General features: G+C 37.5%; 2 protein-coding genes across 2 annotated transcripts; both read left to right on the forward strand.

Annotated features, from left to right (window-relative positions):
- Nucleotides 1-4,758: 4,758 nt before the first annotated feature.
- znf592 (zinc finger protein 592) lies at nucleotides 4,759-12,956 on the forward strand. The gene is made up of 9 exons (XM_044036782.1): nucleotides 4,759-4,899; nucleotides 5,342-7,560; nucleotides 7,658-7,836; nucleotides 8,813-8,986; nucleotides 9,091-9,250; nucleotides 10,017-10,283; nucleotides 10,984-11,096; nucleotides 11,195-11,336; nucleotides 11,809-12,956. The coding sequence occupies exons 2-9, from the start codon at nucleotides 5,362-5,364 to the stop codon at nucleotides 12,301-12,303; spliced, it is 3,729 nt and encodes a 1,242-aa protein (XP_043892717.1). The 5' UTR covers nucleotides 4,759-4,899; nucleotides 5,342-5,361; the 3' UTR covers nucleotides 12,304-12,956.
- Nucleotides 12,957-16,291: 3,335 nt separating this feature from the next.
- kti12 (KTI12 chromatin associated homolog) lies at nucleotides 16,292-20,597 on the forward strand. Its single transcript, XM_044036480.1, has 9 exons — nucleotides 16,292-16,482; nucleotides 17,552-17,603; nucleotides 17,727-17,779; nucleotides 17,876-17,931; nucleotides 18,680-18,759; nucleotides 18,949-19,108; nucleotides 19,234-19,296; nucleotides 20,186-20,254; nucleotides 20,415-20,597. The coding sequence occupies exons 1-9, from the start codon at nucleotides 16,332-16,334 to the stop codon at nucleotides 20,556-20,558; spliced, it is 828 nt and encodes a 275-aa protein (XP_043892415.1). The 5' UTR covers nucleotides 16,292-16,331; the 3' UTR covers nucleotides 20,559-20,597.
- Nucleotides 20,598-20,940: the final 343 nt, after the last annotated feature.

Raw genomic sequence — 20,940 nt, forward strand, 5'->3', positions numbered from 1 at the left:
TAATTGTGACGCAACGCTGTGGATTCTGACATTTTGCCACGTCCATGACGCGGCAAGTGATAAAAATGGGAGTTGACTCCTATGACCACAGGATTCACTGGAAATTAAAATACACACGTCAGCCTGATAAGTGATAATGAAAACATCATTAGTGTAATCCATGTTGTGTGTATAATACATAAAAAGGTTTAGTTATAGATTATAGAGATAAATGTTGATGGAGAAACAACCCGGGGCAAGGTTATTTATTGACCTGTGTGCACGTGCAATGGAAGCAAAAACAGTGATGACATGAATTTATCTGAGACACAAAATGAATAAATGCAATTTTTTTAATGGATCATGATGTCATCCATATTGTGGAACGAGGTAACAAAGTCTCCCCACCGAGAAAGTAAAACATGATCGTTACGGTCAACATATGACCTTGTTAAAGCTTAACCTGAACTTAAATGCAATTCAGATCGTCCTCAGAAATGAAATTCTGCCTCATTTTGGTCTCCATGAGGATGACAGGTCCTGGCGAGGTCACTTGTTTATGACAGAGAAGCAGAGGTGGAAAGAGCACTGAAGTAAAAAAAAAAAAAAAGCAGCTTGTTTAAAATGTACTCAGAGAAAAAGTTACTTAAGTCTCACATTCATTGCTTTTAATTAAAGGCAAACCTTTACAAATTAAAGTGCTAACAAAATAAAATATGTAAACACATCATTCATTGCCAAAGTGTCCGGTATTCTTTATTTTCTTTTAAATTCAGGCCAACGTTTTTATTTACTCAGTAACTGACGTGATTTAAAACACAGCAAAGTACAGTACTTCCAAAACAACATCAGAACCTCTGCAGAAAAGGTCCTAAAGAGCTAACACATACAAACACACGCAAAGGAAAAATAAAGCTTATTATTCAACTTAGTCACGTCTTTTTTCTTCCATTCAAAGATGAGCCCCATAGGATATTAATAGACTACACTCACCCACACGTCCACACCTCCCACTCTCCAATGTGAACCACATCCTCTAGAGCAGAGGTGTCAAACTCAAATGACCTGTGGATATCACAATCAGGATATTCATGATGATATTTCACAGAATTTCAAAGTAAAAGTGTTTGTTTTGATATGGACTGGCGTCTACCTCACAATGTCAACATATTTAAAATACTAAATGAAAAACAGAAACAGAAATAAATGAAAAAAATAGGTAAATAACCGGGTCTCCTATTATTACTATTCTAAAACATATTTAGTATTACATTCTGTCACCTAACCCGCAGCTGTGGTTCGGCCATGTTTTCAAGGGCCACATTTAGTATCATATTTTCTTATCTACATACACCCCAATACACAAAGCTTCCTTTGTCCCTTGCAGTTGCATATGTTAACCACTAGATAGTGAACTGCATTGTTTTATGGAGACGAGAGGTTAAAGGACACCAGTCACATTAGACCGCAAACACTGAAATAAGAAGCAGAAAGGTTAGGTATAACATAGTATCAACGTAAAATAAAACCATTCTAAAACAGAACCGCTTGTCCTGTAATTGCACAAATGTAACTGACATAACTCAAAGTCAAATCAAAGTAAATAAATGTCTATTATATCTATATATTTTTTAAATGCTGATTATGTAGAAAGCATTGGAATCAGTGCTGGTCATTATCTGGTCCATTAAATAAATAACAGTGTGTTTAATCTCATTTTAATGACACAATTGCAGCTCTTTGTTCAACTCACTGCTCACAGTTAAAATTTAATCGTGTCGCACACACACACACACACACACACAGATTCAGATCTTGGCTCTAAACTTCAATGGCTCCTCCGTAATGAGGTTCCACCTCATTAGGTCCAGGTTTTGGTCTCTGGTCCTGACAAGGTCAGTGTTTAAGGTCCTAAGAATGGTAACAAATACACACACACAGAAAACTACAATATTAAACAAAATATTGGAAACATCTCTCCATTTATTCATAGGTCACTTTTCCAATATTCAGTTTACTATAATGAAGGAGCAAAGAAACCATAAAGTATGCACAATCAAGAAGCTGAAATCAGAGTTTTGATTCATTTTAGTCAACTTTTCACTATGAATCAGTTGTCTGAGATGGAGCGAGAGATAAGTTGACTGTAATATTATAATCACATACCCTGGTATATACAGTAGAACAGTATTTCTGATTTTCCTCCCAAGTACCACTAGAGGAATCTCGCGTACCACTGGTAGTACACGTACCACAGTTTGATGTGCTTTGCTTTGCAGGCTGACATGTTTAATCACTCTTATCACAGACTGTATTTAGACTACACATGGCCACTGATAAGCCACAAAGTTGTTCTTTGTGTTTGTGAAGTTAATAATAACAGTGTTTCTTCTTCTTTTTCAGGCCTGTGTGTCACTGCTGTGCTGCCTGACAAGCGGGAAGGGAGGGGAAATGAGCATTAACTCCCTCATCTCTGTCTTGCAGGATACAAAAACCTGACAGCCACACAGAAACATACTGTGTCCCACATCAGAGGCTCCTAAAATAATGAACTAGACAAAAACCTCCACTTCAAATAAGCGTTCCCTTTATGTTTGGCAGGTTTGCTTGAAGTAAAAGACAGAAATATATTGTTTTCGTATTGCCCTTGAATGCCCCACAACTATAATTTTCGCAATATTACAGTTTCATTCTTAATCTACATTCAGTTTCACATTATTTGACCAGAACAACAATATCAACACCGCTTGTCAGGAACTCCTGGGTATGTACATTAGCAGAACAAATAGTAAAACAATAACTTATCACTCATTAGTAATTCACTGAACCAGAGTATAAAGACGAACAAACAGTCAAGAGCTGACTCCAGGTTTCCTTTATTTGACCTTTATTTGTAGATTAACAAAAATAACATACATGGCTGATAAGATAAGAAGTTTGGACAACAAGCAACTATAATTATCAGTTACAGTCAGAAATGGTTTTATGAGCCAATTACGTTAACACACATACGGCATTTGTTTACTTTCACATAAAAAGACATAAAAAGCTTGAAAAGCACAAAACAATAACACAGGTTGTTTGAATGTTGCTGGATGTTACTGTGATTTATAATTCACAATAATAATTGATGAATTGTTTTATAGGTGATATAAATGTTTTATTGCAACTGATAATCTTATCAATTCATGTATTTTGGACTGAAGACAGGGGATAATGGAAACAACACTACTTCCTCTGAAGTCCCTGTGTTTTTGGAGTTTAGCTCATACTTAACCCTTTAACACCAAGTGTATCGCTGATGATACATTTGCGCAAGCGCACTTTGCATTGCCGTAGTTACGCAACAGTTTGTGCTAACTGTCAAAGATTTCTGAAAGCTGAGAAGTTGCACGTAAAAGCAAACATGTGGTGAGTAATTTCACTCAAGCCACAGATCCAGAGAATCAGCATATTTGTTGCCAGAGAGGAGAGAGTGGGAGGAACACCTGTACATGGTTTCCATTTTTTTGGCCTGTTTTTGCACACTGAGAGACAAAGAAACATTGAGAGACTGAATAAATGTCAAATTTAACACAGATATTGGAAGTTATTCTGGAAAAATGGTCCTCGAAAATGGTCCTTGAGGTCCAAATGGACTGTTTGAGGTTTAGGTGTCAAAGGGTTAAGGCCCGTGGGTCACATCCGGTACCACATTAGCAGCTACCACACATCATGTTACCATGCCAATAAAGGAAATAAACGTGGACTTTGAAAACACAGGACCAGAGTATTTTGCCCACTCTCCTTGAGCATTTTACGTCGAGCAAAACATATTCAGTATAGTAAATCATTGGCTAAGTTACATGTTGCCCGTGTGCTGTTTTACTGGAATACAGCAGAGGAAATCAGGTGAGACGTTATTATATACAGCTGATTTCAGTGGCATTTTAAAAATGATTGAACTCTCTTTATATGTTCATTTGTGAGTACTCCAACTTTGAAACAATCATCTAGTGTTGATATTTAGCATGGGTCAATCAATTGGTTTTCACTAATATCTTGGTACAAATCTGATCTCTGATTTCTTTATTTAATCCATAAACTTGCTTTGTTCTGACCTAATCTGGCCCTTGATTTTGACCCAGTTTTTTATTTTTTATTTTTTAATTTCGGCAGGTTCTACCTCATTGTTTTTTGAGAGCCACATTAAAAACACATTGCTTAAGTATCCATTCAAGGAATGTATATAATATGAACAATATTGAGCAGTCATTAGAAGTACAATGTGTGGTGTGGTATTAATTCAGGGCCCTTTCATGCTCAGTGGTCCATCTGGTCTGCACATGTTTTGCATTTGATTTTGGACTAAGTGTGATGTTAACATTAGCCATTATCTCTCTGCTTATGATCATATACAGTCTTAAACATCTTCTTTGCACATGTAGCAGCGCAACCACAAATGAAACCATTATCGCTCAACTTTTTCTTCTCGTTTAAGGGCACATTGACACCCTTTTTTTAGCAAGTGTTGAATCATAGTTCTCGTATCTTGTATTCAATTGAGGATTCGACATGGAATGGATATTACTTATTGAACTAGTTGTCTCAAAAATTAATACACTTTTTTCTGGCTTTTTCTCTTTTTACCTTTTGTATAATTTAATGTCGAATGCAACTGCTGTTGCTGTGATGTGATTGAGTTTTACAGAAGAATCAGAGGTTTGCGGGATGTAGTTCTGCCGGTCTGCCGCCTGTAAGACAGCGCCGAGGGTTCACAGTTCAGAGGAAAAGGAAAACGAAGTTAGCGCTGCTAGCTTGTAGCCTAGCTATGAAACCCTGCAACAACCAAACCTCGCTAGCGAGTACGCATACTACGCATATAGCTAACGACCCATCTAACTAATTTACAGGAACGGTTAAAGATAACCGGATCAAATGGTAAGCGAAGTCGTGTAACGACAGGGTTTAATTTGTTTTGCCCATACGCGTGGACTCATTATTTGCTCGCTATCGTGTTGCTAAGCTAGCTCGCTAACTTATTGGCTAGTTCAGTTAGTATTGTAGTTCCTCCGCTAGTAGAGTGTTAGCTAGGCTAACACCATAACAACTCCAGTGCCGTTCAATATATGGAGGAGTTGGGGTTTTGGTTAGATGTAAACATATTTGTAACCGTAGGATTATATGTTTGTGTCAAAAGATATTAGCTGTATATATGAAAATGAAGCAAATGTGCGCAGCGTTTAGCCTGTTAGCCGGAGCTAGCGACAGGACTGCCCAGCTGATGAACGTCATATTTTTGAAAACATTCTCAATTTAACTTTTTTTCCTTCTGAGATGTCAACTCTGTGCTGCCATAGCTAATGTATCATGTGTTTTGTAGGTTTATGAGTCTGTGCAGTCATGGGTGACATGAAAACCCCAGATTTTGATGATCTGCTGGCTGCGTTTGACATCCCTGATGCCACCGGGTTGGATGCTAAAGAGCCTATCCAAGGGGGTCATGAGGAGGCTGAGAGTCAGCTGAAGCACTCGGGGATGTGTCTGGATGACAGCTTATTGAGCAACCAAGCAGTTACCGCATCAGACATACCTGCTGTAAGTGTTATTGTGAAAAACACAAGTCGTCAGGAGTCACTGGGGGATTTTGAAGAGAGGCTTCACACAGACTTGGTGTTACAAAATGGATTCAGGGGACAAGAGTCCTCCATTGACTCTGAGATAACCGATCCTGGCTTCTCCAAATCGTTTGTCTCTGCTTTGAATGGTGAGAGTTCAAGGGAGTTTGGAAAGGCACCTATTCAGCACAAACCTGATGGAGCAATATTTTCCCAGTCGGTGTCTCATTTTAGTCCCATTTCAAGTCCTGAGTCGGAAGACACTCAATGTAATAGAGATGAAGCGCACCCAACACAAGAAAAACCCTGTTTCCCAGAAGCCCCAGATTTGGTGGAGGCTTCAGTACCAGAGAATCCCTCAAAAGTGGACCTCGGCCTGTTCGATGACTGTCCTAAGGACTCTGATGTTCCCAAGAACACTCAAAGTAGCAGAACAGAAAACAGTCTAATTGACGTGCCCTCTGATGGTAACAAAATGGATTTAACACCTAAAGTACGCAGTGCAGTTCACTCGCCAATCAGTAACCAGAACTTTGAGTCCAACTGCAATTCAGGAACTACAAAGGACGTTCACATCCCTTTTCCTTTTGTCAAAGCCCCGACATCTAAATTATCATCTTGCCTTGAGGCTTTGGCAGCGCTGAATGCCAGAAAAGATCCCAGTGAGCCATCAGCATTTCACAACGATTGCATGAAAGCAAGCCCCAAGGTCCCTATATCCCCGAGAAGTCCTCGAAGTCCACTTGAAGTTGTAAAACGTTTAATGAAGCCCTCTGATAGCCCCGTAAGCATCTGTAGTGACAGTAGCGGTAAAACATCCCCTGCCGTGGCATCCGGGTCACCCCCTGTTATACCCCGGGTCAGAATTAAAACCATCAAAACCACATCTGGACAGATCAAGCGCACAGTCACCAGTGTTCTGCCTGACTCCGAGACGGATGAAGTTCACTCTACCTATGAATCCTCTCCATCTCAGAGTATGATGAGTGAAGACTCTTACTGTAATATGTCTCCACATCTGTCTCAAAGTGTGGCCGATGATGTTGATGTACAGAGTAAAGTCACATCAGCTAGTGCATTGTCACCCAAAGTATTACTTAAAAAATCAGATGCTAACTCCAGGAGGTCAGGCACATCGCAGTCTGCACCAGTAGTTCATAACACCAGTGGTTCTGTCAAAAGACATGTTCCGCAGCAGATGCAGAGACCAAAGAGAGTGTCAGCCGCAACAGGACCTCCGACAACTAACACAAACTTCCTCCCTAAAGCAATGCACTTGGCAAGTTTGAACCTTGTCCCTCACAGTGTTGCTGCCTCAGTAGCCGCACGATCCACCTGTAGTCAACAAAGCCAACACGCACTCTCCTCTACGGTGTACAGTACTGTCCCATTGGTACATCAGGTCAAAACAGCCAGCCCTTCTCCTCGTTCATACATTCCTAACACAGCTGCAGGAACCTTGAATAGACTGTTGAACAACACTAACCCTGTGCCTACATATGTGCCCAACCTGAACCCCCCTCCAGAGAGCAACATCAACCTTCCACCACGCGGCTACTGCTGCCTCGAGTGTGGGGACTCCTTTGGGGTTGAGAGGAGCCTTGCGTATCATTACAATAGGAGGAGTGTTCACATTGAAGTAGGATGTACACACTGTGCGAAGACCATGGTGTTCTTTAACAAGTGTGCCCTGTTGGCACATGCCCGCGAGCACAAGAGCAACGGCATGGTGATGCAGTGCACACAGCTCCACATGAAACCCATCGCTGCAGAGCATATGTTTGTACCGCTGAACGTTGAACCCGTGAACACGGACTCTTACACTTCGCCCTCACCCTCACCTAAAAACCCACCCGTCCTGCCATTATATCCAGACAGTATCATTCGCCATAAAATCCGGTGCTTGGAGTGTAACAAACAGTTACCTGACTTCAAAGCACTGGCGGGCCATTACCAGAGGACGTCAGAGGATGTGGAAGGACTTGTAAGTAGATGTTTAATTCAAATATTGAAGACTTTATTGAGATGTTTTCATGTGTTTTGCTAAACTGACACTTTTCTGTTTTCCTCTTATGACACAGATATGCAAGATGTGCTCAATGTTGCTACCCAACAAGTGTAGCTTCAGAGCTCATCATCGCATTCACACACACAAGTCTCCTTATGTTTGTCCCGAGTGTGGCGGCCTGAGTCGGTCTGCAGACGTACAGAAGCACGTCAAGGAAAACTGTCTGCACTATGCTCGCAAGGCTTGGTACAAGTAAGTTCTGGCCCCAGAATTATTGAAGGTGCAATGTGTAAGATTTTGTGACATCTGATGTTAAGCATTTTGATTGCTGTAAACGGAGGAGGAATCCACTCTCTGTTTTTTCAAACGTGTCAGGGAAATACAGTGACCTTGACATACCACAAAGGGTGTTGTAATATGTGCATTGTGTCTTCCATTAACTGATAAAATACCCAGGGGAATGTCGTAAGCTTCCGCTCCAACCGCCACAAAACTATTTTTATAATATTTTATTTTATTTTTTTTAACGATTTAAATTAGTTATCTGATTTTACAGCTTCGTAAAAGTATTTTTTTTTAAATAATTTTGGTTTGTGGACAAAACAAGACATAACATCATCATTTCCAGGTTTGTAAAACACTGGTCAACATTTGTCGTCAGCCATTTTCAGGACCAAACAATTACTCGATTAATTGAGAAAGTAATCAACAGATTAAACGATTATGAAGATGACGTGCAGCCCTACATGTTGTTTCTCATTTATTTCATTTGAGCTTCTGAAGGAATACAGTGTATGATGGCAGCCTCCATAAAAGCAAAGCCAGGCCTTAAGTGTGTACTTGATTTTATTTTTGTATTAACGTATGCACATATTCGATTTCAGCCATTAAACCCTCTTAAATGGTACATTGGTCCTTTAAAATCCGAGCTAATGCTCGACTGATATTATTTTTTTGTTGTGATGCAGATTTTTAGTGGTCAATAATTTGTCATGTTTTTTTGGTCATATTTACGATTTAATTAATATGGCGATTACTATTTGTGTTGCATGTTTGGTTTAATTCTTCTGATCTCAATAGATTTTGATTAACAGTAAAAGAAGTTCACGTTCAAATCATAATGTGAATTGAACTGAGAACACAGTGAACATCCAATGGAGTAGCACAAATAAGTGTACCATATAAAATACAGAGTCATTACATCACATTTCTTTGTTTCCCCCCCCAGATGTCTTCACTGTGATATGGTTTTCAAGACCCTTCAAGGACAAAAGGCTCACATTGAAGAGAAACACTGTGAGGTCTTTTACAAGTGCACTATGTGTCCAGTTGCCTTAAAGACCACTGAGAGCTGTGAAGTGCATTTGAAAAATAAACATGGTGCAAGCAAAACAACCCCTCAGTGAGTTAAAGCCTCATGACCAGCAGCTTTCTTCTTCTTTTTTTTTTCTTTTTTGTTACAGCTCAACACAGGTTGTTTTCACCATTTCTTTCCTTATTTTGCAGGTTAATCTTTAAGTGTTCCTGTGAGACCATTTTCAAGAAGAAGCAGCTGCTGTTTCAGCATTTCCATCAGAACGCCCATAAGCACGTCACCTGTGTATTCAAGTGTCCAGAGTGCAACTCCGTCTTTCCACAAAAGCACTTATTAATGCAGCACTTCAAGGTTTGTTTGTATTTTTTATACTTTACAGGTCTTGTGTTCATCTCTCAATTCAGAATAATTTCCCTATTTGTAATCAGTTTACCTGTTCTTTTAATTTGTGTTGCAGGAGTTTAATCATGCATGTACCTTTTATATAAATCAGTGATTCCCAAAGACACTGGGTAGGGACACACAGAAGGGTCACAGGAGATACAGTATTTTTTGAGTCCCCAAACACATTTTTGGACTTAATTAAGATTTATGCACACAATCAATTTATAGTGAACCTCTCTTGGAAATGATTTAGATGCCAATTGAAAAATTATATTAGTTTTAACAGATACGGCTGTAAATTAGTCACTAAATTATGCACAAATTTAGGCCTGTCAAGGTTTATATTGTATATATATATATATTAATCAATTACTAACTGAATAGTTACATTTTTCAATTTCTTAAATGAGAATATTTTCTAGTTTCTTTGCTCCATCTAACAAAGAAATCTGTTCGAGGTTTGGGAAACATTGATCAACACTTTATGGACCTAATTGAGTAGAGGAGAAAATAATGTCTATATTAATTTATTATGAAAACAATTAGTAGTTGCAGCTCTAAAATGATACCTATGTTGTAGGAGGAAACACACAAACAATCCCTTTTCCTTAGCAAAGCTCAGTTCCTGCCTTGTCATTGTTTTAGTGTTTGCTGTGTAAACCTTTGCACAAGATGCAACATCACGTGTGTCGTTCTGATGCATTATTACATCTTGTGACCTTGTGTTTTGCAGTCTGTGCATGTAGGAAACCCGACGGCAGAGGCGGAGAAGAACAGCAGACAGCAATCTGACAACGCTGAGTGCCATCAGGCCTCTCATCCCGTCCCACAGCAGAAGACGAGTCACGGTCCTGTGAAACGGACAGATAGTCCCAGAAAAAAGGCTGAGCAGGACGGCAGGCCGCGCGTGAAGCCCACTGGCTGGACATGTGGCAAGTGTCTCCAGTGGTTCCCCGAAAGAGACTCATATGTTTCTCACGTGAAGAGCAAACACGGGAAGGTAAAGGACCATGCAGTTTGTCATTTATTTTAAAATGTAAAGGTCCAGTGTGTGAGGATTAGTGACATAAGATGTCAAAACTCCTCTCATCTCTTCTTTTTCCAAGACAATCAGAGAACTACAGTGACCTTTGCATGAACGTAAACAAGTCTCCAATCTCTTGACTGTTTCCTTTGTCATGGATTTAAGCAACAAGTTTATAATGTATAAACATAGTGCTGCAAGGCATTGTTGATGAAAGGGTTATTCTAAGAAAAACAAATGATCTATTTTGAATTTTTGTAGAATCGTGTATTCAAATTCTGCACAGTACTCCCTCCACAAATGTTACTACACCTTTGACCTTTTAAAGATAGTTTTGAACTCTTTCCTTCATAATTCTAACTATAAAACTATTGTTTTTATTGTCCTGAGTATGTTTCTCCATTCACTGACTTCACGGCTCCAGACTAACTTTTTCATCCAGAGCACTGGTCCTAGATGAAAACCATTTTAGTGCAAAATTTATGAACACAGTGTAAAACGTCATGGAACGTAACTCATTTTGAATTTTGAGAAATGCTTTCCAGTATCGATATTTGCCCTGGCGTATTGATTATCGTATAAGGAAGACGATATATCACCAAATTGATATTTTGACCCACGTCTGATTAGACGGATGTTTAGATGCTGACATTGTTTTTGTGTTTAATCCCAACAGTCCGTGAAGAAGTATCCATGTCAACATTGTGAGCAATCTTTCAACTCTACCACCAGTTTGAGAAGACACCTTCGCAACGACCACCACGGAAAAAAGAAAACTTACACTTGTTGGTAAGCTTGTGTTTGAAAGTAAACTTATTTTTAACTGTTGACTAACTAATCTATCAAATTAATAATTTCCATTTCTCCTTTTTTTTCTTCTCCTTGAGGTATTGCACGGACACAAAGACAGTATTTACAACCAGTTTGAAGCTGAAGAACCACATCAGTCTAATGCATGGAATCAAAAATCCTGATCTCGACCAAATGCCAAAAACAGTCACGCAGCAGTCAAAAAAGGCTTTGGGGAAGGTATGTTATTATCTATTAACTATTTTTATTTATTGAAACAACAACAGAAACACCTTTAAAGCTGTAGTGAGTAACTTTTAGACACTGTGTTAGATTCAAATAATAAAAAAAATCTATTTAGGGCAATATTTTGCTAGTCAAGCTAGAACTAGACTGGAAACAGATCGAAGTAAGACTGAAAACAGAGAAGCATGAAACAGTTGTTTCTTGTCCCCGCCTGCCCCTGTACTGCTGCTGTATACACACAAATGCTCCCTCAGCCAGGTCTGATAGTTTTACTTGACAGAGCCTGTTTTCAGATGAAGGACGCTGCATTTAAACAATGTACATGATCATTTCTGTTCACAAAGACCAAACGGAAGCAAAATAAACAACAGCAAAAATTGGCCAGAGTTACACTCTGCAGCTTTAAAGCGTAAACACTGATGTAATAGAGTTAATGAGTCATTCATTTAATGTCTGTCATTTGCAGGGACGTGTACCAGAGAAGCCCTCAGGTGGCTCGCAGAAGGAAGGGCGGGATCGCAGTGTGAGTGTCGAGGCTCCCTCGGCGAAGCGTCCGAAAACCCAGTTCCGCTGTTCCAAGTGCGGCTTCACCACCAACGACAGCGCGCAGTTCCAGCAACATATACCTCAGCATAAAACCGACGAGAACACTCCACAGTGCCTCCACTGCGGCCTGTGCTTCACGTCGGTGCTGTCCCTCAACAGACACCTTTACATTGTACACAAAGTCAAAGAGCCCGAGGAAGAGGAGATGGAAGAAGCCAAGCTGGAGGCAAAGGGGCTGGATAATCACGCGGTTAAATGTGCCGGGACTGACGAGGTCAATAATTTGTCACCGGGGCGAAGCGAAGCGGAGGCGCCACAGACGGAAGAGCTGGCGAGTCCACGCCGCGAAAACATCGCGGACTGTGATTTAAAAGTGAGCGCTCACTCTCACACACAACCCGTGTCACTGCGGTAACAACAACAACAACAACAACAACAACAACAACAGCCGCCTCTTCTTCACTCCACACCTCCACGTGTAATGTGCTTTTGAGAGTTTTCCTTTTGACCATTTTTATTCCGAGAGACATTCAAGACAGAGCAGTATTTTTCATAAATTGCGAGGACAAAGGAGTAGACATATTTTAAAATTTTATTTAACTTTGCATGTTGATAATATATTCATCTTGCCTTCCAAACATACAGTAAGTGCACTCATATTACAGCTCAAGCCTTTTCTTTGTCTTTTCTTTCTGTTTTCCGTCCGCCCTGACAGAAGACTCGGGAAACGTCTGTGAGTTATTTTCAGTCTCGCGTATTGATTGACTTGAAAGGGGTCGGACACTTCGCCTTTGTAACCGGCCGTAAATTTAAATGGCTTAAAGTTCTTTTGAAGTATTTAATGCGACACACTATGACCTGAATGAACGGTTTCAGGTTGAAAGTTGGACGCTGTTGCGATTATTTTTTTGCAGCACAAAAGCTTGAATTTTAGTCGCCATTTATTAAGGGGCTGCAACATTTAATCAGTTATTATTGGTTTCTGAATGAATCGCCATTTATTTTGACAATCGATTAATAATTGATTGGATTGTGTTTTTTTCTTCTTCAATAATTAATCAAGTTCTTTGATTTTTCAGCTTCCTAAATGTGAATATTTTCTGGTTTCTTCAAAGAAATCATTGGAACGCATTCATTTTGCTTTGTGAGCAAAAGAAAGGTATTTTAAGAACATTGTTTTATTATTTCGAGGTATTTTGGAAACAACGGTTAACATATTTTATACATTTTCCGACGTTTTATGGACCAAACAACTGATTGATTAATTGATGAAATTAATCGATTATCAAAATAACGCTACTTGCAGCCCTACCATACAATTATTATTATTATTAAACTCATTATTCAGTATTTGTTTAAAAAGCAGTATTTGTACATTTATGGTAAACAGTTATTTTATTTTCTATCCTGTAGTCAGTTACAGGTGTGGGATTGTTTTAAAAAGCAAAGCCTCCTGAAATGACGCTACATTATGACATTTTAAACATTGCTTTTGTCTTTGTTTGTCCCAGATTTCTTTTTATTTTTTACATTTACTCTTTATGAGATGTTTTTCTTTCCAGAGAGTAAATATGGAGCGGTATTATATGTGAGATGCAGCGGGATTTTGATAATACCTCAAAATTTGCCAGAATAGTATTTTCAGGCAAGCGACCGATCAATGTAACGTCACATCATCAGGGTACATTGTTTTTGGTTAATCCAGAGCAGGTGTGAAAGTGAAGCGCGGTGGCATATTAGAGAGGATGTTTTAGAAATCAGGACTTCAGAGGAGGAAAAAAGTCGTCTTCTTCCTGGTCTTAATTTGTAAAGCAGCATTTTCTGATGTTTTGTATACGACAGCTTCTACCTCCATGGTAAATGGCAGTGATTGTTAAATGATGAAGAGTTGCAGGTAATCTCAGTGCAATGTAAAGAAGAAGAAGTAGAAGAAAAAAAACCTTATAAAATGTGTATTATTCCACATGATTAGATTTTTATAAATTATTTTGAGAGTGATTGTGAGGCTATGCGGTCATATTGACTCAACTGGCAAGTGAACGTTTGTATGTAAGTGCTGTGTGAGCTCTTTTTTCCCCTCCCCCTGTACCTCTGTAATACTTTAAATCACCACAAGGCTGAAGAATGACTTGTTTTTTTTTGTAACGCTTGTCAAAAAAAGAATTTGTACTTTTGATACTGTGTACAGCGAAGCAAACCGTGTACATACAGTAGCCACCACGACCCCTCGACTCACAGCATTTCTTAAGCCATTACATCTGTTTGGCATGCAGTGGCCCATGTGCCTTGCTGTTATGTTTACGTAAAGTACTTACCAATAAATCGGTGCATTTAATTATATGCGTCTTACACGTGATCTGATGTCTTGTTGTTGGGAGAAGGTTCTCAGTATTGAGCTGTGGGGTTTAGGTCAAATTGAGCTCTTGACGTAACACCATTATCACCAACTTTAAAATACAGTGGGGTAAATAGATCGACAATAGTCAGCTACGGACTTTTACTTTCACAGGAGACAGATTTATTCCCACTAAGAGGATAAAGATTAAGATGGAGCGAGAGATAAGGTGACTAATTATTATGATTTAAAATGTTTCAGATTTTTTACAGATTTTTTTTTTTTTTAAGATTTTATTTTTATTTTGGGCACTCGCATTGATTTTGACTTACAAAGTCTGCTAGAAATTAAATTATTAATGATTAAAATTAAAAATCAATGGCTTTTTCTCCCAAAAATCTATGAATGCCATCATATACAACAATGTTTGGTAGATTTACATTACACAAAGAAAGTAAAAACTTCAACCAGTGGAAATCAATAAAGCATGGAATTTTGAAGGGATTTCAACACCAAGTAATAGGAATAGGAATCAAATTGTGATGGCAGTGTATAAAAAAAAAGCATTTTCAATGGGAGTCAATGGCACAATTTTTTTTTTGGTTTTCCCTGTGTATTAAAAATTTGAAGGTAATCTAATTTATTATCAAAATTCGTCCCAAAACATACAACCTTGCTGAATGTTAAGCGATTTGCATCAACACAGCCAAAGATGTCCACACTGAAAATCCAAAAAAGTGTCCAGGGACCCAGAAGGGTTAAAGTATTACTATTATTTGTTTTATTCATTTTCACACTGGTATTCACAGTAGAACAATATTTCTGATGATTTTCCTCCAAGTACCCCCAGAGAAAGATAGTAGTAAAACCATGGCCTTTGATAACTGCCCGTCCTGAGGACTCCTGCTGTGCTCTCTCCTCCCCATTTCCATCATCGCAGAGGCATCTTCAATCTGAGGGGGCTGAGGAGCAAAGTTTCAAAGATCAAGACGAATCAGAGGACAAAACTGTGGGCGACAGGTAAGAGAATCCTGTAACATCATGTTTTTATTTTATTTATTATTCTTGAAATTGTTTTTTTATGATCAATAAGGACATTTAATGGGAAAGAAGAGCGTCGTGGAGGGTTCCTCGATGGAGTTTGACTTTGAAGACGTTAATGTTCCTGCTGAATTCACTCGCTGCTGCAAGTCAAAGACCTGCAGACACGACTCACTCACAAGCTGCCCTGCAAATGCGAGGGAATGCACCATTAGACATGTTAGTTCCATATTACTGTTGCAACTAATGATTGATCAAAAGTGATCGTTGTTTCCTAAACTTCCCCAGATGTTTTTGTTCATTCCTCAAAGATACACAGTGTTACAGTCACGGAGAAGCTAAGATAATGATTATTAATCAACTGTAAAAGTGATTATATTCTTGTGTTTTCTTTCGTTAAGAGGAGGAAGTGATCCTGCCTGAGGAACATTTCCCCTGCTGTCAGTGTTACGTCCGACTGATGAAGTGGAAAATGAGCTCCAGGTTATTGACCACTGTTTTTGGTCAGTAATGTTAATGTTGAAATCTGTTAATAAACTATTAATTAAACACAGACAAAGTTGTTTTTGTTGTTTTTGCTCTTCTGTTTTGAAAGAGAGCTCATCATGAAACACCTTTCTTTCAACATTTAATAATTTTTCTCTCCATTTCACTTTTAACTGTGCCTACTATTAATGTTATTTTAAATTATGCATATTATTATTATGTCTACTAATAATTATGATGTCTATATGTAGTGTATTTCTATTCTTAGTGCTCTATTCTGGCCTTTGTGTGTGTGTGTGTTTTTCCATAGACACACATTTTATTCGTATTGTAGTATAGTATGATTGATTGAAATAACATTAACCTTCATTATAAGTGAATATAATGAAATTATATTGTCGATTTCAAAGTATTTTCCCACAGTACATGAGCAATTTATGAGAAATAAACGTCATATTACAGTATTATGTCAGTTACGTGACGCCCTCTACTGGCCATCTTCAGAATGTTTTAGTAATTTGTATCCGGGTGAAAGGTCAAACTTACTCAGTCGCGTGTGAGTTGATGACAGTTCTGTTGTGATGCCTCTGATTGTCATGAGCGGTTTTCCCTGCAGTGGGAAAACGCGACGAGCTAAAGAGCTGAAGGATTATTTTGAACAGAGCTCCAAACTAAAGGTTCACATTGTAGGAGATGAAGCTCTGGGTGTGGATAAAAACAGTGTTTACGGAGGTAAGTTGAGCTAACATGCTAACCGTTACTAACTTCATTCGGTGTCTCTTATCAAGCTAACAAAACGTTCCTCTCTACGTGAAGCGAAGCTAATGTGCTTATAAACACTGGCACCAGTTAGTCTTAAATACTCCCTAGTGTTTGTAATTAATGCCGAATTTTAAGAAAAATATGACACTTTAAACTTATGTTCAACTTTTGCACTTATAGTTACCAGGGAAGAAAACAGCGTTGAATTTTTAATATTTTGAATGGAATTTGGCGTGCTGATACAAATATCAGTCTGATACAGTCTTTTAAAATCCATTTTAATACAACTTTTAAACTGCTGTGTCACATTATGTGTATATGTTTTAAACAATGTGCTTGAAATGAAGTGGTAATTTCCATTTCAAAATAACATTATGTGTTACAGATATGGCTGTCAGTTAGTCTCACTACTTTATGCTACAAATTATCTGTTGTCACGACACTTGTCACGAAAAGTTTGCCATTGTTGAAAAGTGGATCCATGTATAAATAATATAGATCTGTCTATCTATCTATGTATCTATATCTATATATCTATATCTATAGATATATATATATATATAAATATATCTATATATATATATGTATATAAAGTTTGGGAAACACTGATATAAATTATAACAGGCTGAACTGAAGAGGTTTGTGATATGATACGAGATAAACCAAATCGGGGAAATTAGGGGGAAAAGCAAAATCTGATACGATCCAAACATCCTATATATTGCATGGACAGACTGCAAACATGTAAATAAAAATGAAGCAGTAGCATTTTATCTGAGTCATGTTGTGGGCTGTTAATTTCTTCTTCATAAGAGCAAGAATATTTGTTACACAGTTGGAGAATTCTATCTCTGTTAGTTAACTTCGTTGTTTGAAATATTTGAAATGACAGACTGAGTCAGACTGATATTAGTAGATACTCAAGGTTTCGTACACTTAAAAAGTGATATAGTTCCTTCCTACTTACTTGTTCAGTGGTCAAACAACACCTTGTAAACTTTTATGTTAACTTAACCCAACACTGTTCAATATGTTGCAGATTCCCAAAAAGAGAAAAATGTGAGAGCATCTCTGAAAGCTGAGGTAGAGAGGTAAGATCGTCATCATCATCATCGTCATCATCATCATCATCATCAGTATCAGTGTGTAAATCCCTCACATCCCTCATGTTCTGCTGTCACTGATCTCCTTCTACATCTGATTTATTTGTTTAGGAAAGTCAACAAGGATGACATTGTTATTCTGGATTCATTAAATTACATTAAAGGTACATTTTATACATTTCATGTGAGGTATTTAAATCATGTGTGATCTGATTTTGCTCTTACGTTCATTAAAATAATAATATTAAAATATCTTCCAGGATACCGTTACGAACTCTTCTGTCTCATCAAACATACACAGACACCACTCTGTCTGGTAAGTGGAGCAGATAAATGATTTATTTATAGTTACTGTTACTATTACAATTCAGTATCTAAATTAGCAGATTAAAGTAGATGAATCTGTCTGATATTTGCCATTTTTAATTATCAGCATTGCTCTATTATATTTATTAACCCACCAGTAATTATAGATGACACATTTTTGCTCTTATGAAGTTGAATAAATGTTGCTAAGTGACTGAAACTTTTTTTTAATGACCGGTTACATGCATTTAATATTTAGTTAATATGTTATTTTTTTTATGAAAAATGCTGAGTGTAATTGCACTGCAATGAATATTAGAGCAAAACATTTTTAGTGTTAGTTGTTCTCTTTAAATTTATATATATATATATATGTATGTGTATATATATATATATATATATATATATATATATATATATATATATATATATATATATACATATATATGTATGTATATATGTATGTATATATATATATATATATACATATATATGTATATATATATATGTATGTATATATATATGTACATATATATACATATACATATATACATATATATATATATATATATATATATATATATATATATATATATAAATATATATATTTTCTCAAATGAAGGAAATAAAATGCTTAATATGTGGGCCAAAAAAACCTCAGCTTCAAACATCGGTCATAGAATAACACGTATCGTTCGACCTCTAATCTGAATATATCTTGTAACTCAGGTAAGTTTCTCGATTATGTTTTAATTAAGGTATACTGTTTGACTTCACATGAAGAGAGCTCGTTGTGGAACACCAGTAGAGAAGCTGCTGAACAGTACACCCAAGACATGTGAGTAAAACTTGGAAATATTAAAAATAATCCCATTATAACTGAGATATTGCACCAAAATCTCTCTTTATGAAAGTTTTTCTGTTTAATTTCAAGTCTCCACCTTTCACTTACCATTTTATTTTGATTTTCTAAAGTATATATTTTATCTTATCATAGTTAACCATGTGTCCACTTCCTCTTTGGCAGCTTTGACGCGTTAGTTCTTAGATTTGAATCTCCAGACTCCAGGAACAGATGGGACAGTCCACTCTTCACTGTCCTGAAAGACGACACGCTCCCGCTTGAAGCCATTTCTGACGCACTTTTCAAAAGAAAAGCACCACCACCGAACCAGTCCACTCAGAGCGTAAGTGACACACACACACACATATGCAGTATTTGGTTATTAATGGAACATTTTTATTCATTTTTTCCAGTGCATCTTGTTCCGTTGTCTTCTTTCAGTAAGTAGATTATTGTGTTTCTTCACAGCAACCACTGTCATCTGCAAACTTCCTGTACGAGTTGGACAAGATCACACAAGATGTCTTGATGGTATGTTTGTCTCAGGTTTTTTTTCTGGTGCTTTTGACTGAGGATTTTTTGGGAGATAAAGTGGTCAAAATTGTGTTAAATGCAAAATTTTTCTGTCTAAGTCGCACATAGTTAGTCCGATTTGAACCAAACTTGGTACACTTGTTGCTCTTATTGATTCCAAACAACATTGATTGATCCGAGTTGCGCGGGGCGAGGGCCCTTTTCACTGGGACTGTGAGTCCTATGAGCAGTCCTAGTTAATATTTGTTTCACATTTTCTATGCACTCTGCAAAAGTCCTCAGCTCCAGTGAATATCTGAAAACTTGATTTATTTATCAAAGAAAACATCTATAAAAATAGATGAAATGTGGTCTGAGGGTTCATTTGTATGAGAAAGAGCAGGTTGACGTTCATTTTTCACCCAATGCAAGTCACCTGATTTCATTTGTGCAGAGCAGTAATCCACCTTTTTTTGGTTACATGTAGAAAGCAGTGAACACTCGTGTGTCTGTGTTAACTTAAACTCAACCCCACGCTGCTCCTCATGATCCTGACTTTGCCTGTGAGAACTGTGTAAAGCAGGGGGGAGATATCAAAATAATAATATTTACAATATTTCATAGAATTTGACGCCAACCAATGCATGGGAACCCTTGTTATTTTGTTGTAACGTGTTGTGTCGCTGTGATTATCTGTTTAATGATGTGACTGTGATGTCAAATGGCAGCTAGGTATTTTCAGCCAATAGGAAATGACCTGCTCTGTTCCCCTGATTTGTCTATTGTGTTTAGTCGTCAATGACCTGAAACAGAATCTTTTTCTTTACTCTGAAGACTAAACAGACTTGTCATGCCGCCTGTAAATGAATGCTTTGATTCATCAGTGGACGTTGCATTTGTTTTCTAGGCGATTTTCAACGCACAGAAGACGAGCGTTCCTGGGGATCTCATTTCTGTCCCAGGAGCGACAGAAAAGATATCCTTTCTTGACAAGTTTTTGTTGATCTGTGTTCATGTTTTCTGTTCTGTGGCGTGACTTGAGTCACACATCCAGCAGCAGTGTGGTCCGACACATGTAATCACTGTTTGAACCTCAGTTAATGGAGAAAATAAATGTCCTTAACCTTGCATCAAACATTGAGCTGACCAGAGGCATCAACATGGCAGAGCTGCGGAAACTGCGGCGCCAGTTCATCAGCTATACAAAGATGCACCCAACGGAAAACACAGGACAGATTTCCAACATGTTTGTACAATATTTAAATAAGAGCCTTCACTAATTTAAATTTTTTTGTTACAAATAAAATATTTGAATATTTCTTTCCTGTTATTGTGTCTTTGCCAAGTTAAGAATAATAAGGTAATAATTTTGTTTGGTCAAAATGAAAGAATCTTTGGACAAATAAAACATAAAAGCATTTTGAACAAAATGAAAATGTTTTGACAATATCAAAGCCTTTGTTCTGACAAAATATATATTTTAAAACAAATTGGTTTTGATAGGATAAAAGCATTTTTTAACAAAAAATAGAAGTACTGTATATATTAATGATACTCAAAAAAAATCACTTTATCAAAAAAGTACTTGTCCAAAATGTGACAAAAAAGTCATAGGTTAGTATGTTGTCCAAAATCAGTCAAAAAAGTCATAGGTTAGTATGT

The sequence above is a fragment of the Solea senegalensis genome, linkage group LG10 (assembly GCF_019176455.1).
Source record: "Solea senegalensis isolate Sse05_10M linkage group LG10, IFAPA_SoseM_1, whole genome shotgun sequence".
Classification (NCBI taxonomy): domain Eukaryota; kingdom Metazoa; phylum Chordata; class Actinopteri; order Pleuronectiformes; family Soleidae; genus Solea; species Solea senegalensis.

Excerpts from the sequence above, each read along its gene's own strand:
- znf592 (XM_044036782.1), top strand. The coding sequence starts at position 5,362 with ATGGGTGACATGAAAACCCCAGATTTTGATGATCTGCTGGCTGCGTTT. Across the intron at positions 7,561-7,657 it reads CAGAGGATGTGGAAGGACTT|ATATGCAAGATGTGCTCAAT; the intron begins GTAAGTAGATGT and ends CTTATGACACAG. Across the intron at positions 10,284-10,983 it reads TGAAGAGCAAACACGGGAAG|TCCGTGAAGAAGTATCCATG; the intron begins GTAAAGGACCAT and ends TAATCCCAACAG.
- kti12 (XM_044036480.1), top strand. The coding sequence starts at position 16,332 with ATGCCTCTGATTGTCATGAGCGGTTTTCCCTGCAGTGGGAAAACGCGA. Across the intron at positions 18,760-18,948 it reads GAACAGTACACCCAAGACAT|CTTTGACGCGTTAGTTCTTA; the intron begins GTGAGTAAAACT and ends CCTCTTTGGCAG. Across the intron at positions 19,109-19,233 it reads CGAACCAGTCCACTCAGAGC|CAACCACTGTCATCTGCAAA; the intron begins GTAAGTGACACA and ends GTTTCTTCACAG.